The sequence below is a fragment of the Lichenostomus cassidix genome, chromosome 1Ab (assembly GCF_008360975.1).
Source record: "Lichenostomus cassidix isolate B80296 chromosome 1Ab, HeHo_3.0, whole genome shotgun sequence".
In the NCBI taxonomy this organism is placed as follows: Eukaryota; Metazoa; Chordata; class Aves; order Passeriformes; family Meliphagidae; genus Lichenostomus; species Lichenostomus cassidix.
The window spans coordinates 1,528,184-1,554,839 of record NC_139481.1 but is presented as its reverse complement, the minus strand read 5'-3'; the positions used below and the strand labels follow the sequence as shown (position 1 = coordinate 1,554,839).

At 45.0% G+C, this 26,656-nt stretch overlaps 2 protein-coding genes across 24 annotated transcripts in view; both read left to right on the top strand.

Annotated features, from left to right (window-relative positions):
* CACNA1C (calcium voltage-gated channel subunit alpha1 C) overlaps positions 1 to 10,038 on the top strand; it is a 357,538-nt gene extending 347,500 nt beyond the window's left edge. For 22 of the 23 annotated variants that reach the window (XM_085049353.1, XM_085049355.1, XM_085049346.1 and 19 more), the window contains 2 exons: positions 2,261 to 2,578; positions 2,828 to 10,038. In XM_085049353.1, the coding sequence (XP_084905479.1) occupies positions 2,261 to 2,578; positions 2,828 to 3,124 (615 nt within the window). In that variant the 3' untranslated portion in view covers positions 3,125 to 10,038. The remainder of the gene's footprint in view (positions 1 to 2,260; positions 2,579 to 2,827) is intronic. The other variant, XM_085049352.1, reaches the window with a different exon arrangement.
* A 1,673-nt stretch (positions 10,039 to 11,711) lies between these two features.
* On the top strand, positions 11,712 to 25,986 carry IL17RA (interleukin 17 receptor A). The gene is made up of 13 exons (XM_085049356.1): positions 11,712 to 11,879; positions 14,725 to 14,749; positions 15,232 to 15,378; positions 16,207 to 16,331; positions 17,341 to 17,467; positions 18,116 to 18,163; positions 18,250 to 18,407; positions 19,604 to 19,681; positions 20,098 to 20,173; positions 20,258 to 20,272; positions 21,196 to 21,297; positions 22,314 to 22,355; positions 22,960 to 25,986. Exons 1-13 carry the CDS (start codon positions 11,757 to 11,759, stop codon positions 24,465 to 24,467), a joined length of 2,574 nt encoding a protein of 857 aa, XP_084905482.1. The 5' UTR covers positions 11,712 to 11,756; the 3' UTR covers positions 24,468 to 25,986.
* Positions 25,987 to 26,656: the final 670 nt, after the last annotated feature.

Here is a 26,656-nt window from a genome sequence, read left to right as displayed (position 1 = left end):
GCTCCCAGTGCATCCCAACCCTCTGGTTAAAAACCATTCAGGATATATTCTCACCCACACCAAAGCCCAGGTGTTAGCAATCAGACTTGCAATCCTGCTCGTTACTGCTTTCAGGTGTTTTATCATTCCCAGAAGAATGCTACAGGAATATGTCCTTTGGAGTCAGCCACAGTTATCATTTCTAAAGCCCATGAAAGAATAAAATAAAATAGTAGCACAAAGATAAAAATAACTACCCAAATTGCATGCTGCAGTGCAATTACACCGGCTTTGATGGCAGTATGCACATGAATAAAATGTGCAGAGTCTACTTTCATGTTAATTAAAGGTAACCAGCAAGTGTCATTAATCATTTTAAAACATAAACTGATTACATGTAATCAATCAGCTTCTCAAGCCCTTTGTAACTGTGTTCAGCAGTCTAGCAAATGTATGCTGAGGCACGTACCTAGATGATTAGCCAGCTGTCAGACTCCAAATGAGATCTGTGTCTTTTGGTTTGACGATGCCACTTTTTGTCACCGTAAAAGAAACAGGTGCAGATGGCAGTGCCAGCCTTGCAAGTGTGGCATCCTGCTCCATGCAATTCCCCCAAGGAGGGCAGAATGGCCTTGCTGCCTCTTTAGGCTGCCACAGCAGGAATGGGAGGAGTGAGATGTCAGAGGAGTGAGAGATGAGTGGGCTTGAGGCTCCCTGGCTTTTCTCACCACCACTTCCAGAGAGTTATCCTTTCATTCTCGAGCTCCAGAAAGCAGAAAGGTTGCCTCTGCTAAATCTAATGGATTCTGCTGCTGTGAATGCTCAAAAAGGTGTTCTCATGGAATACCTGTACATCATGGTATGTGAATGTATGCAGCTGAAGCTCAAAGCAATCCCACAGAGCTTCTTTCAGCTTCCTGAGGACCTTACATTTTTGATAAAACATTTGGTATATGTTTCTGCCAACAAGCTGAAAAATTGGTTCCGTTGTCCTGCCTGACAGATCTAGGTCTCTCCTTGAAGTCCTGGCAGTTTAAGGGATGTGCTGAGGCCGTCATAGCCTGCGGGGTGTGACTTATTCAGAAGTTTTAAGGGCTTTCTTCCTCACTGAAATTTGATAGGAGTCTGACGTCTAATTCCTGAGAAAGCCTTGGTGAACTTGCAGGTGGCTCATAATTAATTCTTTTGTTTACCTGACACTGAAGTCATCAGCACAACATAGTAATCAGTTCCCAAGGATTTCAGTGGCTGATGGACTGAGCTTCACTCAACATTGGACAGCTTAAGGTGAGCTGTCCAGTTTAAATTAGTCAGTTCAGTCCCACTGTGGTCAACAGAAGGAAGGAGCACCACCAAAGGGGAGGTTTTAAGTCTTGTGTAAGTCATGTCTTTGAGACAGCATTTCCAGACAGGCATTGAAGAGAAGGGAGGCTTGCCAGTGCCTCTCTGCACAGTTAGCTGAGACTAAACACAGAGCCTTCCCATACCTGAAGCTGCCTGAGCCTAACCCCAGCCTGAATACAACACAATCCACAGGTTTTTGCATTTTTTTTGCATTAATTTCATTGCTCAGCCATGAGCTCTGTGAGATGAGCTTATGACTCTGACACCCTTGCTTACAGAACAAGGAAGCATCACCATCAATAAGGCATCAGATCAGCCTTGTGCAACAAGAGGTTCCTGAGGAATTTGTTGTAAGAGGAGGCTGGATGACTCAGAGGTTGTGTATATGATTACAGGAAGGACTGGATGGCTTAAAGTATAATCATCAGATATTGATCTTCCCACCAACAGCAGATACCTTAAAATCCAGTGGTGGATTTAAAGTTACTGCCAACTGCAGACACATCTAAAATTCACATCTGATACCTGTTCAGGTTCCTCAGCAGACACTTAAAACACAGTGACAGGCAATAAAACCCTGTTGTATATGTGGTGTGAGTGGTGGGAAAGTGATTTGCTGTCTCCTCCACTGGAGAAGAGGTAGTGTTTCTGGCAGCACCTTGGGGAATGGGACTGCATCCCTCCTGGCAGTGCCGTGGCTCCCAGGCTAAAGAGGGAAAGTTGGTTCTGAAAGTTTCCAATCCAGTGCTTGGCACTAGCACAGGGTACACCATTTGAAGGAAAGCTTGCAAAATGAGTTTGCAGCAAACATCCCAACCTTTCAAGGAGCTGGCAGCTGCTTTCACAAGTTCCGAGACTCTCCAGGCCTTTCTCAGATGGTTTGTCCAGCACCTCCTTGTCCCAGTTCTCACTCACCTTGTCCCTGCTCTGTCCCCAGGCATTAGCAGTGGCCGGCCTGAGTCCCCTGCTCCAGCGAAGCCATTCCCCCACCACGTTCTCTCGGCTCTGCGCGACGCCGCCGGCCACGCCCTGCAACCGGGGCTGGCCGCAACAGACCATTCCCACGCTGCGCCTCGAAGGGGCCGAGTCCTCGGAGAAGCTCAACAGCAGCTTGCCGTCAGTGCACTGCGGCTCGCGGTACCCCGAGAGCGGCGGCAGCCCCAGGAGAGCCCGGCCGGTGTCACTGACCGTGCCCAGCCCAACGGCGGGGAGCAGCCGGCAGCTCCACGGCAGCGCCAGCAGCCTGGTGGAAGCGGTAAGAATGCACAGTCACCGAGGACACTGTGGCACAGCCAGCTAGAAACGTGGCCCTTGGAAGAGCAGGGCAACACATCCATTGCTGCCCACACATGCCAGGAGAGCCCATCTCCCAGCGGGGGTTAGCAGCATGAATGGGAGAAGGAAACACGGCAGCAAAGAGGGTTGTGTTAGAGGTGTGACGGGGTTGGTGCTGCAGAGTACTAACACGTGTCTTTGTGTTCTGGTTCCCCACCTGCTTTTGAAGGTCTTGATTTCGGAAGGACTGATGCAGTTTGCTCAAGATCCAAAGTTCATTGAGGTCACAACCCAGGAGCTCGCAGACGCCTGCGACATGACGATAGAAGAGATGGAAAATGCAGCAGACAACATTCTCAATGGTAACAGCAAGCAGAGCCCCAATGGCAACCTCTTGCCTTTTGCTAACTGCAGGGACCCAGGGCAGGACAGTGCAGGAGAGGAAGAGGAAGAGGTGCAGAACCCGGATTGTAGGATAAGTCAGGAGGAGCTCAAGGACAGCAGGATTTATATCAGCAGCCTGTAGTTGCCAGGGCTGGAAGCGATGCTGGTTTTTTATTTGTTTCAATGTTCCTAATGGGTTTGTTTCAGAAGTGCCTCACTGTTCTCGTGACCTGGAGTAACCGGAACAGCGTTCTTCATTCATTTCTGTTGGGACGAGTCGCAGAGTTGGGTGGTGTAAGAAAGCTTTTCAGGAGCGGATATAACCCCAGCACGTGTCCATGAGGGAAGAGTGAGGAGGAGGAGAAGAAGAGGAGGAGAGCCAGCTCCCTCTTTTTTTCAGTCCCTGCACAAGGAACGACAGCTGCCTCCGGAGCACAAAGGGGAACCTCAGCTTCCTGTGGATGGCCCTAGCCAAAAGGACCCTGCGCCAAACGGGTGTCTTTCAACTTTGCTTGTAAAAATCATTTTGCACATATTCTGTATGAGCCTCACCGTCTCCATAAAGCCAAGGCCCTTGGATTGGGAAGGAGAGGAAGACTTCTGCTGTGGATTCCCGCTCGGCCATGGGGAGGAGGAAGCAGGAGAAGCCCAGGGGCGCCTGAGGCGCGGCCAGCCCTGCCGGCCAATCAAAGCTCGCGCGGTCGCTTGCCAGCCAATCCGAGCTCAGGCGGTCTCCTGCCGGCCAATCAGAGCTCATCCCGCCAACTGTGCCAGCCAATGGGAGAGCAGGCGTGGCGGCGGGAACAAGGGGCCGCTGGGCCTGCGTAGAGCTCTTCTTGTTTCGCGGTTTGGTATTTTCTTGAAAGCATGTTGCAGTTTTTATTTTGACTATTTTATTATTGTTATTATTTTTTTGAGGGAGAAGGGAGTGTTTACAGCGTTTTGTAATCACCGACCTTTTTTGTTTTGGTTTATTTTCACCTTTGCAGATGTTATATTGGTTTGACCATGTTGTATTATTTAAACTGGGGGGTTTTTTCTCCATTGGAATTTGGTAGAAGTATAATGATAGATGAGTTTTACCAACCATTATGTACACCGAGAATTTGTAATTTTATTTACTAGCAACTGAAACCTTTTTTTTTTTGTTGTTGTTTTATAATTTAAAGATAGTAGGCAATGCACTTGATATAGTCTTGCACATTTGAGTGATTGATTTGGGTTCTTTTTAGTGCTAAGTGTATCTGTGAGTGTGGGAGCAACAGGAGCGAGTGTGAGTGTGTGTGTGTGTGTAAGTGCAGCTCTCCACACCCTGTTGGAGCTGCAGGAGATCTGTACCTGGGGCCATTCGAATGCAAAAACAAACCACTGTCTCTGCTTTCGAAAAGGGAATCAGTAACTTTGCATTTTCTGTTCCACAAGATATGCAAAAACAATGCAATAATATTAATTTTGAAATAAAAATTGTAAGTTGTGTCGGCATTAAAACTGTATAGAAAAAAAAGAATTGCGGGGGTGGGGGGAAACAAAAAAAAAAACAACAAACCAGAAGACGTTACGCTTCGATATATTCCGTGTGATGTTTTATTGCATTGATAATGTTTCTGTTGAAGAAACCGTTATACTTGAATTCAGGTCAGTTTCAGTATTTTTCAAATATTTTTTTAAAATGAATTGCAATTGTGCCAAGCAAAGATAATGAATTGAATTAAGTTTGTTTAAAAAAAAAAAGAAAAAAAAAGAATCACTTCTTGTATATTTTGCTGCATGTCAAGTGAATCATTTCGTATTTGGAATGTGCCAAGCTTTACCTTTGAACTTTTAAGTGCTTTTTTACGTGTGGTTGGGGAAAGGGTACTATTTTTTTTTTCCTTTTTTAATTTGTACAATGAACAAAGTGTACCTGGTGTAAGTAACTATTCTGCAATCCACTGACAGATTGAACGTTACTGATTTTGCATATCTTGTGTTCATTTTCCTTCTTCCTCACTCCCTTTTAACGTGCACGATGACTTTATTGGTAGAGAATCTTTTTTCCCGAGACTGGGACGTTTTATTCAGGCTTTGTTTTCTTTCCTTTTGCTCAGTTCCTCTAAAGGTCTCGTCCCACTCAAGGGTGGCAAGACCCCCAAGCCCATTTGGCAGATCCATCCTACATGTTTAGCTGGCACCAGCAATTCAAGGAGCAGGGGGGAAAAATCTGGCTTCAAAATTATTTCAATAAATTGCTACACCCTGATCAATTATAGCAAGATCCTGGGATAAGAAATGCAGGAATCAGAATAGTTGGCAAAGTAAAGTTATGTAACACTGGTCTGGGCTGAAAGCAGAGGGAGAGAGAGAGCTCTGGATCTTTTTTAGGAGAATTGCTGCAGTCTGGTTAAGATGCAGATGCCAAGTGAATTTTTAGTGTTCTATGCATGGTGTCAGTCCTCTCCCAGACTTCAGTGGATGGGTCAGATACCAAGTCACAAAACATCTGGCAGCACAGCATGTCCCAGCCATATTTCCTGACTAGTAAGTGTGAAACTCTCTTGACTTTCTCATACTGACGGTTGGCCCTAACCCCTGGAGAGGCTGAAAAAATAAGCATGTATTGTTAGATTTTATGCAACTGATTTTTGTCTAGACTACTGCTGTTTTTTCTCCCTCCTCAGGATGATTCACAAACTTGCAGAGCAGTGCTGAGTTCCAAGGTGTGAGCTGACTCAGAGCTAGACTTTGATTCAAATCTTGAGCTTCTGCAGATGTCCGAGAACACCCTTCATTGCATACATTGATTACATTATTTTTGTAACGCTCTTGTCTTTCTTCCTGATTCTCTGGGGCATAAAGGAGACATAGCAAAGGGTATTTTTGACTGTACTTTTTGAACTGCAAGTATCAGCTCAAGATACCTTGAAAAAAACCAAATACCTTTAAAACTAGAGAAATACGAATCCATTTGTACAAACATTTGTCATCAAAGTCATAATTCAAGACTTCCCTGGAGAAAGTAACCATCTGATGTGGGTCAGTCTCATCCTTCCATCCCCGGGCACAAAAGTGTGTCTCCCTTTGAGTTTGCTGCTGCTAGTGCTGAAGTGCTCCAGAGGTACTTGAAAGGGAAAAATGCCAGTGCCTGGCTGATTCTGGAAATGCTGTGCAAGGGCTCCCTAACTCATTTTCTTCCACTACAAAGTCCATCTGACCCTCCCAATGGGAGAGAGGTGTTCGTCACTCCTGGGAAACAGTATTGCCTAAATTAGAGGTGACAATGAGCATTTTGGATGCTTGACAGCCCATCTTTAAGGATTTTGCTTGATGGGAAGGACAATGATGGAAAGGACTGTGTCCCACACATTCCTGGTGAAAGCTGCTACTCCCTCAGGGGTCAGAGCCTACACTGGCCAGGGGAAACCCTGCTCTCTCCTGGCAGACCCCGTAGGTACTGCAGAGTGGAAAGTGTATGGCTAGCAGAGAATGCAAATGACTTCTGCAGTTTGAGAGGCAGGTGTTAAATTTAGTAATTGCTGGTGCCAGCTGTGCAAATTTCTCTTTCTGGGGAGGGCGACTTTTTTTTTTATTTTTCATTTGAGGTACTTCCAATGTGCACATTGTGACGGGCCTGAGCAAAGAGCTGCTGCTTCCTGCGAGTGGGGCAGAGTCTGGGGGACAGTGGGAAGGAGGGGGCAGGTTTAGTTCCTGGAGTGTTTCCCTGTGTATGGGAGTGGATGGTGGGTACAATCACTGTGCTGTGGATGGAAGCTTTGCAGGAACCAATGGCCGAGAAGTGGCGTGGAAGGAAAGAACAGGGAAACGATCTGCTGTTTGCCTCTGAGCATCTCTGACTCGCAAGAGTACACTGCAGACTAAAGACATTTCTTATAAAACAACAAACCTCCTCCCTGTATCACTCCTGCTCATTAGTCCAGACAGTACTGGGCCAGCCGCACCGGGTGCATTTCTTTTTTTCTTCCTTAGTTCTGTGTGGCTGACGTGATGGGAAAGCAAGTGGACCTCACGATCCAGAGCTGGAGTTTCATTGTCCACAGACCTTTTGTGCATCATCTGCCTCTTCAGCTGGACATGTGGACGATGATGATGGTGTAGATGCTGCTGCTACTGCAGGGGTCCTGCCTGTTTTCTTGCCCTGCCCACCACACCCCAGCACGGAGGGACAGCCAGAGAGGCGCCATGTACAGAACCGCATCTATTTCTGCTTTGTTTTCTGACTCAGAACCCTGCCCCAGTGACTACGACGACAACAACAACAAAAAAAAGGGCAAATGCATTTTTTACATTTCTTGATAATTTCCAAAGCAATGTATCATTGCTTTCTTTAGACTGACGCCAATATAACAGTTGTATGGGTCTCAGCCAGGCTCCTGTGTCTTTTCTGCCTGAGTTTCGGATTGCTGTATGAAATGTATGCGCGCTTGCACACAGACACATCCAGACGAGGTGACAGCACCCCGAGCCTGTGGGGTTGGTCACCTGTGTCACAGATGGAGTTGGAGGCCTTGCTTCATACGTGTAGATGAGAAACCCCAACCCACTGGTCCAGAGAGCTGAAGTGAAGCAGCCCTGCTGAGACAGAACTGAGTATCCTAAGATACATCCATGGTCCTGTTGTGACTGTCCCCATGGCAGGGGCAGCGGGGGGGAGAGGAACACTGAGTGGGGAATTTGGAGCACAACAAGGTTGAAGTAGAATCCAGTCGGGGGTTTCTGGTCGCAGTGAGATTTTATCATTTACCATAAGGAAAACTGTAGTGCGTATAAAGAAAACATTCCAGGCCATCAGAAGCCCCAGTTCTAATCTTGCTAATGTAAGGCTGGAGGGCACTAGAGGCCAAGGAGGTTGTATTGATGCAAAGAACGTGGAAAACAGAACTAGGCCCTGAAAAATTTAATTATATCTTTCCCCTATTTATTTTCTTCTTCAAAAAAGTCTAAGAAATATAATTCTCAATAGCTGCACCAGGTTCCTTTTTTTCTTCTTTTGAATGTTGTGCAACTTTTAAAGTTTTATTCTGGGTCAGCAAGCCCAGGGGTGTAGAAGGTTTCCAACGGGATCCCAGTCTGTTGAGCTTTTATCTGTGTTCCTGTTTTGTTTCTGGAAAGCTGAAACCACTATGGCCTTGCTGATACGGCATCCTGAGGTTGGGTGGGGAAGGGCAGAAGCACAACAAGAGATATGTCTGTTCTGAAGACAGATTGCGCTCCAATTGCTTTCAGAAAAGTCAGCAATGTCACACTGGAATGGAAAAAAACCCCTGTTCTGATACAAACTTCAGTGTTCTAGTTAAATTCGCCATTCTTCCCCTCCCCCTTATGGGGAACTTAACACTTGACCATAAAAAACAGTCCTTCTTTAGGGGCACAGGGCTCGACTCAGTTGCCTAAATGTGGGTGTCTGCTGTCACTTGAGACACCCTCCAGTATCCTCTCCAGCTCTGCAGCAGATGGTTGGGAGAGGCAGAGCTCTGCCCCAGGCAGGGCTGGTGTCACAGCTCCCAGCCCCAGAGGATGGCAGAGATCTCAGGTGGCAGGAGACAATTAGGCAACTTAATCAAGACCCTTTCTAAAGGGCTAATTGAGAGGAGCAGCACCAATGACTGATGTAATGAGGGAATCTTCATTAGCATTACCAAGGGCTTAGTTAGGCAGGATCAGGAGCTTGCCTCCACACTCCCATGCTGTTGTTTTTCTACCCCACGTCAGGCACTCTGCCTCTACTCCTGGCAGTGCTCTGCCCAGTCCTCACCTTGGGCCAGGGCTAGGGGCTGCATGCCAGGCCCAGTGGAGCAGGGACAGGGACACGTGAGAGCAGGCGTCACTCCATTCAACCACAGAGTTTTCTGCCAGTGTTCAAACTGCCCCTTCCCAAAGCTTTTTCCTATTTGAGACAGACCCACAAATTCAGACCCACACCATTTGCTAGCCTCATCATTCGGGTGATTAAATACCTGTTTTTTTCTGTTCTCTCTTTCCCCATTAGGCTGAAATGCTTTCAGTATTTTAAGCATCCTAAGTCAGTCTGCTCCCATCTCAAGCACCTAGGTAGACTGGCAGCCAATCCTATCTAAACATCATCAACTTTATGATTGCTCATAGAAATGATTGTTTCAAGCTTATTTAGTCTTGACAGTTTGAATGTGGGACGATTTTGGAGGAGGAGGAGTGAGATTGTAAATATCTCTGACAAACATTGCTGCATCACACACAAAAAAATGGGGAGATACTTATAAAACTGCCTTAAAAATCAATTCCGAATGATGACATCTCCCTCCAAACAACTGCCGCTTGATAGAGCAAGGGATGAGTCACTTTGGGTGAATTCTGGCAAGAAGTGGTTGGAATCCAGTCCTGTTTCAGGAGTGAAAGTGTAATTTAGGAGCTGATCTCTCGCTCAGTCTGAATTCACATCAGCACCAAGGACTGAGCACTGCAGGATCCAAGGGGTTTAAGGTCTGGGGGTACTGCCTGTGCATGGTTTGGGTCTGGCCCGACACCAGTGTTTCCCAGTGACTTCAGGGAAGATGGGGTTCCTCAGCACCTCTTAAGTTCAGGCCCTGGAGCACCATTTCCTGCTCTGATCATCAGCTATAAATGTTGATAAATATAAGTGTTTTGCCTTCATTTGAATTGCCCAGAGCTGTAAAATGACCTCTCTCAAGTATAAATCAGTCCAGATATAAACCTCCTCTCCCACTCTTCCCTACACTCCCTGCCCACCTTCCCAGCCCTCCCTTGCACCTCCACCCAAGCCCTTCCCTGTCTCAATTCTTTACCTCCTTCCACACTTTTATATCTAGTTTTCATGAACCCACAGAAATGCTTTTGTAAATACTGCTGTACAGTTTGTAACCGTCATGTAAGCCTGTCATCAGTGCCAGAGTCCGTCTTGCCCTCTCGCACGTTTTAAAATCAACAGAGGAAAGCTAGAGCGAATGGCCCGCCAGTGAGCTATAGGGTCATCTCTGTGTGGGACAAATGTATATTCCTGTAAGATTGCATTTTTATCTAAGGAATGATGTTATTTTAAAATTGCTAATAAATTTCTAAACAATGTCCAGATTTGTTCAATATTGTAAGTGGTATCAAAACTCCTCTGACACTGCTCCCTCCTCCCAGCAAGTGGCTGAAAAATAAGAGCTTCCTGCAGCCCCTTATTTCCAGTCGGCAGCCCTGCTGCCATTCATGGCTCTTGTCCCTCTTTAAGGTGCTGCAGAAGAGTCTTGACAGCCACAGCCTGCCCTGTTAAACAGTAACTGAGGAAATCCAACCACTCTCTGTACTGTTGTCACCACGGAAATTCTGCCTTGTCATGATGTCCAACGTGTGACTCACACGTAACCACACACTTAACATTTTCTCTACTGGATTCCTTTTTACCAAGCACATGCAACAGAAAATGAGTGCCCACAGCTTAAATACAGTGTAATTAGTATATATATATAAGCCACAAAGCTAATGGGATGATAACAAGTAACGTTCCACACATTTACTTGTCGATTGAACAAATTTGTTCTACCACGGTTATCAAGAAATTATACTGCAATGCCAGCTGAGCACTGCATTTCTCTCGTAGCATTATAAATCACAGTGTGCTCTGCCCAAGTACATCAGTATAAGATGGAGTAAAATAATGCCTAGAGAAAAAAAGAATGGGTCTTTTTCAGTTACATGTATACATAAATATTTTTCTCTGGCTTGCACACAGTTGTCAGAACTGCAGGCTTTGCTGGTAATATTAATTAGTGGTGGCACAAAATGTTAGAACCCAGAAGGTGATGAAAACCTGTGGATGTCATCAGTGCAGGGCAGAAGGAAGGGCAGAAGGAACGGCAGAAGGATCACCAACAGAAAGCTCATTATCTGCAGGCTCAGACTGGCCACCAGTTAGACATTTGCCACCACAAAACCATACAAAACTGCCACACTCGTGGCTGTTGGTCAAAGCCCAGAAAAGGGTTCAGCTTTGCTGAAAAACTCCCTGAGCTGGAAACTCAGCTGAGTTACAGCTCTGTGTGAGACCACGAGGTGAAAACCATGGCAAAGAACAGGTGACAGTGGCTTGGGTGTGCTGCAGTGTGAAAACAGTGCGAAACCTGGAGTGAAACCTGTGAGACAGCTGGAATGGGGTGAGCATCAGGATCAGTAACAGGTTTGCACAGCCCCTGTAAAGTGGATGCACTTAGAACAGCCCCACAACTGGAAAAGCAGGGCAAACACTTTGAATGCTTTTGTTCAGCAGCTGCAGAGCGCTGCTGCTGTCGAGTTTTAATGCTCATGGTATATATTTACCTGAAGTCAGAGGTGTGCACTGGAGTTCCACCTCAACTCGAGGAAGAACTTCTGTATATTCAGGGCGGCAGAGCACTGGAGCAGCTGCCCGGGGAGGCCGTGGAGTATCCCTGTCCGGAGACATTCCCAACCCGCCGGTTCCTGTGTCACTGCCCCAGGTGAGCCTGACGGGGAGGTTTGACGGGACGATCTCCACACGTCCCTCCAACCCTGGCGAGTCCGCGATGAGCACGCACACCTCGGCACCCTCCCGCTGACTCGCCAGGAGGAAGACAACCGCAGGCAGCAGCAGGTTTGGCTCTCTAACCCCATCTCTGCCCGTGCACGGCGCTGTCCCGGCGGGGAGGAGCCGCTCGGGGCTCCGCGGCCCGGCCCGGCCCCACACGGCAGGCAGCCCCGCTCCGCCCCGCTCCGCCCCGCGCCGTCCGGCCCCTCCTCAGGTGCGGCCCGGCCCGGAAGCGCCGGGCGGCGGCGTGAGGGCGATGGCGGGCGCGGGGCTGCCGCCGCTGTTCCTGCTGCTGCCGCCGCTGCTCGCCCTGCCGCCCTTCGCCGCGGCCCTGCGGCTGCTGCTGGACGCCGCGCCGCCCTTCACCTGCTCGCAGCCGGTAAGCGGCGCCCGGAGCGCCGGGCCGGGGAGCCGGGGTTGGGATGGGGAGCGCTGCCCCGGTGGGACGCGGGCCGGGCGGTGGCGGTGTCGCTGTCCCCGGGCGGTGTCGCTGTCGCTGTCCCCGGGAGCGCTGCAGAGCCCGCGGGTTGGCCCGGGCCGGGCGGTGGCTGCGGGAAGCGCCCGGCAGCGGCAGCTCCGAGCCGAGCCGTGCTGAGCCGTGCTGAGCCGTGCCGAGCTGAGCCGTGCCGTGCCGAGCTGTGCCCAGCTGCCCGAGCGCCGAGCAGGATGTGAGTCTTTGCTAACAGCTGACGTTGCCCAATGTCCGAAAAGTTTTAACCGGTTCCTTGCAGCCGAGGGTTGTTTAGGAGGGCGCAGGGAAATGAGCGTTACGTGGAGGGAAATGAGGGAAATGAGCAAACTGAGGAGTTGAACAGGCAGATTTTCTCGGGCTGCCCTGTCTCGCTGTGAAACCGGCCGGACAGGAGCTGCCGATGTGTGTCTCCATAAAAAGTGAACCAACCAACCTGAGCCAGCTTTCACAGTATGAACTCCTAGCTGGTCACTCTCTCTGGTGGTTTTTGAGGATTGTTTTGGATTTGTTGTGTTGGTTGCTGTTTTGTTTTGTTTTGGTTTTTTTTTTTTCCTCAGAGACATATAAAGAGTCTGTAGAAGTGGGAAGCGACCTGTTTTTGCTTTTCAATTCTTTTAAAAGCAATAATAGCAGTGAGGCAGGAAAATGGGCAGCTGTCTTCTAAGCTGGACAGCTTTATATGCCATGGTGCATGTTCAGCAGTCTGGCAAAGGCAGATAGTCAGGTACAGCTACAGACAAATGTGAAACAAAATGTGTCCTTTGGGATAAAAGTTTCTGTAATCTTTTCCTGTACACGTTTCCTATCTTTTGTCTAGTCTGACACCTCTCCTAATGTTTGACTGTATCCTTACCCCTGTTCTATCTGCCCTCTGCTCTGCTGCCTTCACTCTTATTTTAAGAGACCCCCAGGAAACAGACCAGTTCTGCAATTTTTCTTTAGGCTGGACATTGTAGAGTTACAAAATGTAAAGCCTTGGCAAAGGGAAAATTACAGCATTGCTTAGGCATCTCACATTAACCGTGATATCCCAAACATTGTTAGTCACAGAAATTGACAGTAATATATTAGAGTTTCTATGAGTCTTTGGATGCTTGGGCTCTGACTTTGTCTTGCTGTCTGTACCTCCTTTTTTTAGGAAATGTAACCACAGTAACTGGGTGAGGGGTTCACCAGAACATCACCAACTTTTACAGAGGAGCTGTGTTGCCCTGCACTCTGGCGTGCACACAGAGCAGTGAGTGTGCAGGGCTGCTGCTTTGGCCTTTTCTATCAAAAAGCCAATTTCCAAAGTGCAGACAGATTTGTGAAAAAGGAATTGGTTTAAGCCTGGGAGCAGCCTCTCTAGAAGCAGCCGTGAAGCTGCTGACACGTGCAGGAAAAAGTACCATCAACTGAAGCTGTGACAGTTGAAAACAGTTCCCCCTTCCCTTTCTGTGGGTTGCAGTGTTTTCAGAGGATGATTCAGTAACCCTCCCAACGTGTGACTGTGGTGTGGTTCAAAAGCAAAGCTGCTGCTGAGCAGGGTGGGTGATTCCCACTTCCTTTGTCTAACTCACCATGCTCAGCTGCTGCTGCTGAGCTTCAGAGCAGGTCAGGCTGAGCAACGGCAGCTTCTTCAGCAAAACTCTCATGTGGCAGACGCTGTCTGGGAGGTGAAGTGGTGGAGGGAAAGTGTTTTATGTGGTATCAGCAGACACCTGAAAGTAAAACTAAATGCTTGGTAACAGCTCATCTTATTAAAATGCCAACAAATGCACTTAATGCACCTCATTCATCACCATTCCATCGTCTCTGCTTCTTTTTACTAAGGAATTGGGAAAGGGAAATTGCAGTAGACTTCAAATCATCCAAGCCTCAGAAGATACACAGAATGGTTCAAAGGTGAAAGGCAGATTGTGGAAAGCTGGAGCCCTTCCTGCACAGCAGCGACTCTTTAAAGGAAAACTGGACACTTGCCCAGCTCATAGCGGTTTCTTTCTAGTTACCACAGCATCCTGCTGGGAAATCTTTGCCTCCCATTAGTTTAATTCAATTGTTATGGGATGGTGCTGTAATCAGTTTCCCAGGTTTTTTTCATTCAGATTCATATGATTCTCCACGGCATACGGTCTGTTCTTTTTTACCTCAAAAGCAAGTCAAAAACCATTTAAAAAGAAACAGTTTCTTAGCTTTCTGTGAAAATACAGCAAGTAAACACAAAGAGCTGACTGTGCCTGTTCTGCTGATGATAGTTTCAGCATCACCTCACAATCATCTGCTTCTCAAAAGCAACAGTATTTTATCTGGTGTATCACCATTGCCCAACCCCACTCAGGGTTTTCAAGGGACTACCTACATGTTTCTCCTACCCTGCACTAACCTGTTTACCTGCTCTGCCAACAACTTTATGTGTAGCTGACTCTACTGTTTAAGTCACCATCCTTGGAGGTGTTTGAGGAAAAACTGAATGAACACTCAGCTGACATGGTGCTGTTTGATCGTGGGTTGGACTGGATGATCTCAGAGGTCTTTTCCCATTGATTCTGTGATACTGATGTCACATAAGCAGTTCAGTTGTGCACAGGTTTCGTTCCCTGTGAGTTTGATTTTTTGATTAACCACTTAGTCCAGTGTTTCCATCATGGTTGATTCTTCCAATCTGTGTGCATCACCAAATTATTTTTTTCCTGCCCCTCTCCCCATACCAAGCAGACGACAGTTACTGTCAGTTTTATTCTGAAAGTAATATTCTTGTTTCTTTCCCTGACAGGATTTAAATTGTCTCGTAAGAAATAGTAAGTAATTATTTTCTTCTTATAGTTTTCTCATCAGATCATGCTTTTTTATCTATTTTTTCTTTTATATTTTTTAACTGGCTTCATGCAGTATGTTTTTCCTACTGGAATCAGAGAGTTGTAAAGGGAAACACTGCTATCATGCTTTGCTTCCAGTTTGATCCATTATAAGCTCCAGCTAGAAGAGGAATGGAAAGTTATGTCTTTTTTGGGATAGAGTTTGGGAATAGGCTGTGGCATGAGTATAACCCAACCCAACTTGTTAAGTTTCTATTTAAAGCTGGGATCGTCAGTTTTTAAAGAAATGGAAATTTTCAGACAAGTTTGCCAGTAAGTGTTCATTACAAGCCATTGTGATAGTACTTGATGAAAAATTAGTGTATGAACTAGAATTAAAAAGGGGCATAGAGAGCAGCCCACAACTGTAATTAAGCAGAGCTTCCTCAGCCCCACTCTAAATGTGGTTTTCATTTGCTGGACAGGCACCTGCATGGAGTCCAGCTGGCTGAACTCTCCTGCATGGACTCCTTCTGCTCCAAGCAGTCTCCATGTCTCTTCGGATGTTTTCCGTCGGGAGGATGGCAAACTGCTCCCCGTGCTTCAGATCGAGTGGAAAGTGGCCACGGATGGTAAGTGGTGATTATTTAATTTGACATGGAACAGAGGAAATAGGTGTGATCTAGTAAGGATAGCAAGGAGAATTGTGACTTCAAGCCTTTGACTGCACTAGTCGTGAAAGCAAATCTTGGGAATTTGAGAGGTTGGCTGCTTAATTTTGTTTGTCTGGTGGGTGTAATCTTGTCCTTCTGTGTCTTGATAAAGGAATAATTATCTTATTGCTGGAGCCGAAATGACTACCAATAAGTCAGTTTTTTTCAGTCTCCAAATAGCTTTGATTGTTTGTCTGCAAATGATGCTTCCCTTGCATGCTCTTGTCCAAAGTTTTGCACTAATTTAAGACAGAATTAAACACATTCATTGCTCCCTTCTGCAGGGCCTGTGTCTGAGGGCTGTAGAGTTATGATCTCCAGCTGTGGTGGTGTAGGAGCAGGTGTGACTCAGTCACCCAATCATTTCATTCAGCTGTGATTGTAAACTCTCTCACTGTGACCATGTGTACCAAAACAAAGGTGTGTTTGCTTTGGCACCCAAACTGCACAAAGCAGCTTTGAGAGGCAGAGCTAAACACGACACTGAATCCAGGGAACTGCCAGGTGTGTGGAGAATGCAGTTGCCTTCCCCTTTGCTCCTTCATTTGCACAGATGTAGCTTTGCCATGCAGGACAACCTTTAGGCTGAGAGTGCTGTTAGTCAAGCCTGCTCACCTTTCCGTGGGTAGTTATCTTTGTGCTGGGATCCTCAGCACCTCAAAGGAGTGAGACTGTGGCAAGACTAGGCCTCTCCATGTGCAGAGGAGAGGGAAAGCTGACCATGTCCCTCTGTCCCTGTGCCTGCAGCCAGCATCCGCTGTCTGGAAGGGGCAGAGCTCGCCGTGATGCAAGTGAACAGCAATCAGCAGATCTGTGCCCAGTTTGACTTCCAGAACAATTTGCCTCTTCAAGTCCGTCCAGATGGAGGTCGGGTGAGTGCAAAGGGCTGCAAAATGACATTTTCTAGTCTGTGGATTTGTTTCTGCTTTCACTGTCTTGGCAGGGTTATTAAAAAGTGCAGACTGCTTGGAGTTGAAACAGTCAAGGTGTTGGACTTGAGATCTGCTGTCATTTCCCGTTTCTCTTTCACTCCTCCTTTCCTTCAGGTTATGAGAATGATTGCTCTTAGTGCCTAGCATGTGTTGTCACTCTGGATGTTGCTTAAAGCAAATAATTGTAGGGAGTTTTGCATTCTGCTTGAGAGCGTGTAATTTTACAGCTTTTTAACTCAGTTCTTCCTATTGTTTCTACTTCTTCCTTGTGCTCTCTTGTGGAGGAAAGTACCAACCTTGGGGGTGTTCCTTCAGCTTACATTCCTTCTAGGAGACTCATCAGGAAAGTGCTGAGCAGCCACAACAGTAAGGAATATAAACAATAAGGGATATGGAGTTCATTCCTTACCACACAGGATTTGACCATAGTTATCTTGCCTCTGGCCTAGGAGCCAGTGCCTCTCCCAGAATTTGCACAGTATTGCTGATGCAGAAAACAGTATAGATTTAAGAAAATATCTATGGAATGGCCATGCACAGAACTACGTATGTGTAAATGCAATTCTAAATGCTTAGCACTTGCACAATGCTGCAAGATTCATACTAGACTGAAATTTCCATCTTGAAACTGCATATGTTAGTCTAATATCCTTTCAGTTCAGAGTGTAGTTTGGTGGAAACTCCACGCAGTGGTTTGGCGTAAAATTGTTGTGTCACCTCAAAGATCCCAAGAAAAAACTAATTCCAAACAGAAGAATTGAGACAGACAAAGAGACAGGTATATTTAATACACTTTAATGAGTTCCAATTTTTTGTAGTTAAGCTTCGGGAAAAGGGTTATATGGGATGAGGGAACACAGTGGAGCAGGGCCAAGTCAGCTGTTCGTTTCAGTGCCTTTAAAAAGCAACATTCTCCTTTAAAGTCCTTGTGGATGTGTTTTGTTTTCAGTGGAATTTCACTTTTGACCGTTTTGAGGTGGAACCTGGCCAGACTTACCAAGTGACTGTGTATCACCTGCCCAAACTGGCAGTAAATGGAGACTACAATTGCAAGTCCACGTCTCTCACAATGCCTGGTAAGAGGTGATTTAGTTCGTTTAGGCCTTGAGCAGGGAGTTGTTCCTTTCCCTTTGTCCAAACCCTGGAGGAGAGACATAATTTAAGGCTGAGAGTTGTAAATCCCACATTGCTAAATGTTGAGTATGGAAGCCTGGATTTGACTCTGAAGGAAATCCCAAAGAGCAGTGCCAATCTGCTAAAAAAAGTGAATTAGAAATGTGGAAGAGTGTTTTGGCATTAAGACATCCCAGCCTCCTAATTTTCCTGTATCAGAATGCCTTTGGAGGAATCTGTTGTTGTGGTGTGATTACAAGGTGTGGGAATGAATATGAAGTTTTAATTCCACTTTTATGACCCTTTCAGCACAAGTCTTACATTAGCAAGTGTTCTCAGATATTGCTGTACTAATAAGTATGGTTTTAGCCTCATTAATTTTCTCTGTTCTGAAAAGAAAAACAAAACACACCATTGCATCAGTGAAGGGACTGGTTTATACCCTGGAAACCAATACTGTTCTTCTACAGAATTTTGCTATTGCTTTTGAACAAAGGTATCTACTCATTTAGGAGAGCTTGGTTAGGTGGCTGGCTTCTCATAAGAAAATCTGCTTTTTTCCTAAATGGGAGTACAATGTTTCTGACTAGCCACTGCTGTCTCTCTTGCAGACTGCAGGGATCCTCTGATGAGAAGAACCATCCCATGTATAAAGACAGGTAAAAATTTTTGAGTCACATAGCCTGGGCACACTGTTGGCATATTTGACAGTTGAGAAACTCAGGAATATCTGCCCTCCCTCCAGGCAGCTTGTGGGAACCCAGGATCCACGGTGAAAGTCTGGATGACACAACTCTACTCGTGAGCTTCAACCCATGGATGGAGCCAACCCAATACCAGATTCATGTGGCCAGTTACCTGAATGAGAAGAAGTGTAAAATGATCACACAGGATTTCACTGAGGTGATTACCTTCCTAAGTCACACCTTCTCTGGTCATTTAGGCAAACATCTTAAGTGGTTGCTAAACCAGAACGTTTGAACAGCAGTTTTCAAGGAGTTATTTTTATAGATTTTTAATTGTCTTTGGAAAGAGGAATTTTATTTCAGGAAGTTGGTGGATAAAAGATTAAAAAAGAGGTTTTATAATGCATGAAGCAGCCTATAAAGATCTTCAAAGTCAAATTTGATGTTTGACTATCTGGGCTTTATTACCTTTTTCAAGGCAGTGCCTGGGGAGCTAAGACTAAGCAAATTAACCAAAACTGAGGTGCAGAGTTTCAATAAATCACTGAAGTGCTTTATCAAATATGATCACAGGAGGGTGTTAATTAAATTTTTTAGATAAAGAATCACTGATTTAAGCTGAGAATCAGTGACTGTAGGTCTTGCAGTCTGTATTACTGAGGAGCTCAAAGTGTCTAGAGTGTCTTCCAATATAAGAAAGGTCTCCCTTCAGGCATTTGAGGGAGGAGAAATACTGAATATTTGGAATCACTCTCCACCCTTCCTTGGGCAAGGACAGAGATATTGGCATTCAGTTTGTTTAATCTTTCTATGCCTTAACGCTTAAAACCCTTAGTACTGCATGAACTGCTGTGTTTGAGTTATTACTGACACTTGGGACACCTGTGTGAGGATTTCCCTGGCAGAGGAGAATGACCCTCATTTTGGAGGATGTATCTGCTAATCATGGTGAGGAATTGGATTATCATGATATTAATTGTGTACAGCAGATATCAAGGGCACCTTACTTTCCTGTTCTAGTGTCAGAAGCAGCAGTGTTGACAGCTGCTTTTAATTAAACAAGGAAACTTGTTAATATTTACACATTACAAAGCTGAAGACATCTACATTGTTAAGAAACTGTAAGTTTAAATCCTTTGAAGTTAGACAATGTACATCCCTAATTGTTTCCTGTTCCCTGTGCAGTCTCAGCCTGCTGTTTTAATTGTATTACCATGTCTCACACAGGACACCTGCAGTGATAGTGGATAGATTCTTTACCCATTTTGTTCTCTGTGGGCTTGTTGTTCAAAGGGAAAAAAATAGCAGCTTCTGCTTCTTTGGACAACCCCTCCATGTTTTCACTTCTCTTCTTTTTTCCTGCTTTCATTCAGTTTTCTTCCTTCCCTTATAACTTGCATCTGATTTCTGCAGGATGGCCTACAACAGCAAGTGAATGTCACAATCAAAATGGAGAAGAACATAAAAGCTTGCTGCAGCTACAGAATACAGGTGGGATCACACTGCTCTCCCTGTGTCCTTCCTTCACAAACAAGGCAATGAGCAGCTTAGGAATGTTAGGGGGTTTTTCACAGTGTTTTGTTCTGAGATTTTGATAATGATTATGGCTGAAAGAGCAATTTTTTATATAGTTATTCTCAGTAGTCAGTTTTCCTTAGTTGAAGGCTGCAAAATCAGAGATTATAGAGTGGGAATGGCAGGTGTGCAACCTCAGGAGCTCACAGCCTACTTAATGTATGGCATAAGAATTCTTGATCAGTCTTGTTCATCTTGTTTTCTGAAGGGAAGTGGGAATTCTGTGTCTCTGTGCTAGCATACAGGGAGTGTTGAGGCAGGGGGAAAGTAAATCAGGGAACAAAATTTCATTTAAGAATAACTTCTGTTTTCTGAATTCATTTCAACTGCAGATTCAGCCATTCTTCTCGCACTGTGGCACAGACTGCCTGAGACACTCTGCTTTCATCCCATGTGAAGCAGCTGCAAGTGAGAACCACTTTTCTGTAAATTAGATTCCCATTGTTTTGCAGCTGAGAACTGATTTTTTAACATAACTCTTGTCTTTTGCAGGTACAGATCTACCGGGTAAGAAGTTCCTCCAACACCCTGAAACTTTTCCTTGCTGCTCTTCTCCTGTTGTATAGAACAAGAAATGATCCTTCCTGGGAATGACCCAATGGGCAGGAAATGTTCCTGTCGAAAATTTTACATTATTTGAAAATAGTGAAGTGGACAGCCCATAGCTGGTGGTATATGAACTGTCAAATATTTCTTTAGCAGTCCCCTTGTAACACTGAGTTCAGAATTAATTGTGCTAAGAATGACTTCACCATGATTTAATGAGGCAAGTATTAGTATGCAGTGTGAACCTTAAAGAGCAATTTTTTTAGAGACACTTCACTTGCACAGAATTCTTTGAGAAGCAGTTTTGACAAGAAGAGTCTTAATATAAAATACTTTCTGTCACTTTGCTCAGTGTTAAAAAATTTGCATAATATAAAGCAGCTTTTGGAGAGAATAGCTTGCATATATTCATTTTTATGAATGTCAAGATAGCTTGTGCATAGCGATTTGACATCTTTTTTTTGGCTGCAGCACCTGTAAGGATCTGCTTTGCCCAAGATTAAAAAAAAAAAAAAAGAAAGAAAAACACCTGTAAACTGAAGTTAATGACCCAAAATGGTGATTTTTTTTTTTTTTTAAATTTTTTTTTGCTAGAATTCATGAACAGGCAGGACATGGGCGGCATGCCTGTCAAAGCTGGGTAAACATTGCTATTTAGAGGAAGGTTCTTGATCTGTGTTTTCAGTGTGCTGCACATATGGTTCTTCGTGTGGAGCATCATGAAAGCAGGAATTAGTTTGGAGAAGTGGCTGTATCTTCTAAGGGGGAAGCACTGGTCTACTTAGAGTCCTCCTGCCTTGGCCTTTGCTGCTCAAGAGCCTTCTGCTCTTTGGTGGAGCTCTGCTGGTGTAAGGCAGTGTCTGAGGAGTGTTTTTGTGTTGCAGATGATATGATGATATGGCTCTACTGGTGCATCACTGGGATCTGTGTGTTACTGGTGGGCTCAGTCATAACAGCTGTGCTGTGCATGACTAAAAAACGAGCAGGTAAGACCCACACCAGCCAGGAAGAAAAAACTCAATGCTAAATCATATTTTTTCCTCCTTCTGTACCTGCTCCTATTGCTGTTTTGTTCCTTGCTGTTCTGATGCCTTGCCACTGAGATAATGGCTGTGTAAACACATTCTTCTGTTTTACCTTCTAGGACTTGCAATGTCTTAATACCATCCACTAGATAAGTAGTCTTCCATGGTTTATCCTGTCTGATACTTCATGATATTTCAGAGCTTGTGAGGGGAAAAAGGAATTTCGTAGTTCAGCCCTTTGTTTCCTGCAGATTGCTGCAGATTTCTTTGCAGTTATTTTTCCCCTGCATTGCATAAGAGTTTTGCAGAACAGAAGCTTCCTGTTTGTCAACGCTGTAGTCTTCCCCCTGATCCCCAAAGTCTCTGCAAAATTAATTTTGTGCTATTTTGAGATTAGATAAGGTTTTTCAATTAAAGTGGAAGAAAAAAAATACAGGACATAGAGGTTGACATCAAGCAAGTTGGAAAATTGAGACCTTAAGGACTAATTCCTAGTCTTCTGTGTAACTCACTGCTTATCTTGTTTGCTTTTTACACTACAGGAATAATTGGTAATCTTTTGGAAAATTTCTTAAAATCAATCTTACAGATAAGATGTAGCTAGGGATATTTTAGACACCTCTTCAGAGAAGCTTCTTAAGAAAAAGCCATCTTTAAAAAAGCCCTTCTCCATAAAGAGAGGTAGCAGAACAGTTGGGGGTTCTGTACTTGAGACTGCCTGGATTTTAGGGAGATGGTGAAAGCTCATTTTGAGTACATTCTGTCTCCTCTCAAAGGAAAAATACAGTAAGAACTGTCTGTAGAAGAGTCTTTATTCATTCAGCATGTTTTTTTATTAGGCTTCTCCCTCCCTATGGCTTTATCACCCTACACAGTTAAAGATTATTTTTTAACCTAATCTGTGGAAGGTGGTGTGACTTTAAGCATTTAATCTTACTTCATGTTTTCAGAAGTGACAGTGACTTTCTCTCTTCCAGGACGCCGACGAGGGAAATGCAACCACAACGATTTGCAAGCTGGTAAGATGTCACCTGTGTTTTATCAAGCACCTGTCATGCATTCTGCAGGTCTCACACAGGTGCCCAGAAGGGGCTTTTGTAAGCTCCAACTACTCTATAGATGCTTTTTGAAACCAAAAGGTAGCCTTAGGATCTTCCTGTTTTGCTAGAAGAAGCTTTGTGTATGGAATTTGAAATGCAATATTTGTCAGATGGGAGGTAATTGCTTTGGAATGTGGTGAGACTTTAGAGCCAGCTGAGGCTGTACTGGCAAAAGAACCTTAGCTAATCCTCCAGGTCATAGCAACAGCAGCTTGGTTTGGGGTGGGTGCCCTCAGCTCTCCACCAGAGAATACAGCAATATTTGCAAACCTCTTGGAGCTGCTGTATTGTTTTTGTGAGGTGAAAGTCGATGAATCATCTGGGCATTATTATAAATCACAGCTTCCCTGTGTCTGCACTTCCATATTAAAGTTACCTAATGAGATGTTGTCCACACACGTTGCCAAAATAGCATTAAAACTTAAAAGTTTTGTTAATACCCTCCTATGCTGATTAGTGCTGACTCACAGCATTACAATTTTGGGAATGTGGCTGGAATTAATATTTTTCTGTCTTCCACCAGCACCATACACCGAGCTGTCACTGCCACCCCTGAAGCCCCGGAAGGTTTGGATTGTGTACTCTGCTGACCACGTGCTCTACGTGGATGTGGTGCTGAAGTTTGCAGAGTTTCTGATGACAGTCTGTGGCACTGCTGTAGCCTTGGATCTGCTGGAGGACCATCAGATCTCAGAGCTGGGGCCCTTGCCCTGGCTCACACGGCAGAAGAAGGAAATGGAGGAGCTGGCTTCAAAGATCATCATCTTGTGCTCTCGGGGCACCCAGGCCAAGTGGCAGGCCATGCTTGGGAGTGAGCCTGTGTGCCTCAAGCAGGATCAGCAAAAGCCGATGGGAGATTTGTTCACACCAGCCCTGAACCTGATCCTGCCAGATTTCAAGAAGCCAGCCTGTTTTGGAATGTACATAGTCTGCTACTTTGAGGGAATAAGCAGTGAGAGAGATATACCTGACCTGTTCAATGTCACATCCAGGTACCAACTGATGGACAAGTTTGAGGATATTTATTTCCGGATTCAGGATTTGGAGAAGTTTGAACCTGGGCGGATCCATCGAATCCAGGAAATCACAGCCGAAAATTACATCGATTCCCCCAGTGGGAGGAAGTTGAAAGAGGCCATAGAGAAGTTCAAGAACTGGCAGACTGAGCACCCAGACTGGTTTGAGAGTGAAACCATCTGCGTGGATAGTGACGAAGAGTTGCATTCCCTAAACAGAGAGAGCCAGGTGGATTCACTGCTGAGTGAGCCAGGTGGAATTGTGAAACACCAGCTGCACCTCCATGAGCCTGACAGCTGCTGTTACATCATCAACCTCCACATGCATGAAGGTGAAAGTACAGGCTGCAAACTGCAGCCTCAGCTTAATCCAGGTGGGGATCCAACTTCTCAAACTGTAGTCCTTCCCATGGATGAGGCTCCTGGAGTTCAGGTGGTGGAGCCAGTCTCTCCCATGGAGGATAGAAATGTACTCAGTCACCATGTGCTGAGTAATGAGGACTGCATGGAAGGAGTTCCTCTTCTGGAGACAAGCTTTCCGATGAGGAATAACATCATCCTCCACAATGACTCTGAGGTTTCAGCAGAAGCTGACCAGAATCCTGCAAACCTCTCAGATGACCTGAGTGACCATCTGAATGGACACATGTACCCTCTTTACCAACAGAGTGTCATTGCTTCAGAGCCATATCTCTGCCAAGGGGAGGCTGATGAGCAGCACCAGCTGGTCTTTGATGACCAATGCACAGACCAAAGACAGTCTGTGCAGTCAGACCAGGGCTACATCTCCAGATGTTCTCCTCTGCCTCCTGAGGACCTTCTAGAGGAGGAGGAGGAGGAAGAGGAGGAGGATGATCATGAAAAACAGGTGGGCTTCCATGAACTGTCTCCAGAGGTCTTGAACAGTCTAAAGAGCCTCCAGAAGCAGCTGTTTTTCCAGGACATTCAGAGGAGCTCTGGCTGGAGCTATCCAGCTGAGGTGATGGACATTGAGCATTCTTTGGAGGACTGTTAGGTTCTACCTGGGACCTGCTCTATTTGAAATCAGGGGTGGAATGTGGTTCCATGCAGAGCACTGAGACTGCATTTCCAACACCAGCTTTGTCCTTGTATTGTAAATGACTTAGTGGTGGGATCTTCCTGTGTGCTGCTGGGATGCAGCACTGCCCAGCAGACTTGGAATGTTGCTTCCAGTCTCTGTGGAGAGAAGCCACAACCATCAGCCACCCCTGTGAAAGAACTGGCAGTGGTTCTGTTCCTTGGAGAAGGGCATTACATTGAATCCTCAGTGATGGATGGCAGAAAAATTACAATGGCTCATCCACTCGTGCCTTCAAAATGCCCTCCAGCTGTACTGATTCTATTGCACTGGATAAAATTCATAGACAGGGTTTAGAAAATGGGTTTAGATGACATGGTAAGATTTGCATTGCCATTTTAATAGGCATTTTAAACATTTTGTTGTAAATACAGTGTTAAAGATGTGTGCCTTAAATTTCAGCTAGATTAGGGCTGTCTCTACCTGTTTGATACATGTGCCTGGAGATTTTTTTCCCCACGTATTCATTTGCAGCTGCATTTCTGTGGTCATTCAGAAATCAAGTGGAGTAACTGAGAATAAGTGGGATAAAAATTTTAATTGATTGTCTCCATAACTCTCCCTGCCTCCCTACTGGGAGGTATGTGCTTGAAAACCAGCAGCAGCAGGGAGGGGGAAGAGGAGGCCAAAAAATGGAATTTGGGTTTTTTATATAGTTTTAAGAAATGTGGGGCTGAATACAGAATTAGGGAAATCTAGTGTATTCTGTGAGACACTGCTGCAGTGCTGTTTGCTTTTGGATATCTTAGCACCAGGAAGATGTGAACTGAAGATATAGATAGTGGCACACAAGGAAATGAAAGACTATTTTGGAGGAGAAAAAAGTGTAGCTTCAGCAGATGCTGTTTTAGAGTAGAAGTTATATCTGACTTTTTGGGGAGGCTGAGCAAAAAATGACTTGAGATGTATTTGTGTGGGTTGAAGCTCAAGCACAGACAGTTCAGGTTAAGCACAGTAAAATACTGAATGGACAAAGGGGTTCATCTTCCAGGAGCAGTGATGGTAACTATCAATTCCAGTAGGTTTTAAAAATAGGCTGATGCACTAGAAAAAGCTGTTCCCTCAAGTGATGGCATGTTGGCCCTTGTAGCACTGACTGGGTACCAGACTAGTTGAGTTTGGGATTTACCCTGTTTGTTATCACTGTTTCTGCAGCCCAGTGGATAACAATTTGTGAAATGTAAATATATCCAGGCCTTCCTTCTGTGTCTTCAAACAAGCTTGTTGTCCTCCTGTCCAACTAAGTTTACTTGTCAAAAAATCTTACAATAATTTTATCTCAGCTTTTTTTAAAATCTGATGTCTCAGAAAAGAATCTGTTCTTTGGACTTGCGGTTTATTTTGTACTGAGTATGTTTTATAATTTTGTGTCTAACCTGTGGGGTTTTTCCTTAAATTAAAAACCAAGAATACTTTTTGGATATATTTACTTAAACACTTCTGTGTCCTCAATTCTGTATAACTCCTTGTGTTAAATTCTTAATATTTGTTGTAGAAATCTGAGGCAAAACTGAGCCAGAACTGAAGTGGCTCACAAATGTCAAAACATTTCTGCAAAGCAAAGTATGGAGATGAGCTGGTTAGAGCTGAAGTGGGAAGTGCACATCCCTTCAAAAGAGCTGCTAAAGGAATTGTTTGGAATTTCCATGCAGGACTCTTAAAACAACTTCATAATAAAGGGACAGTCCCTGCAGAGATCCAAACTTATCACTGGGGGCCTTCCTGCTCCAGCAGGAATCCAATCTAACCCAACAGGAGCTAGGCAAGAGGCAGCTGTGATCTCAATGCTTCTCCAGTGAGAGCCCATTTCCCAGATTATGTGAGTAATTGCCATCTTGATGATCCCACTTCTAAAAGTTTCTTTTATCTTACAGCAATTAACATGTGATTTTTGTTTTTCCCATGAGTCTTTTTCAAGTGGTATAAATTCCTAAAAATCACTTAAAGAGGAAGCTCAGAAGTGTCATCTGAATTTCCTTGCCTTAGTCATTCCCTTCTCAAATTACTCCCTTGGTGTTACAGCTCTTGGAATTTGCTTTCACTTATAAAAAGTTTTTTTGAGGGAAAAATCCAGACATTATTTCAGTAATCCAGTGTGAGGAAAA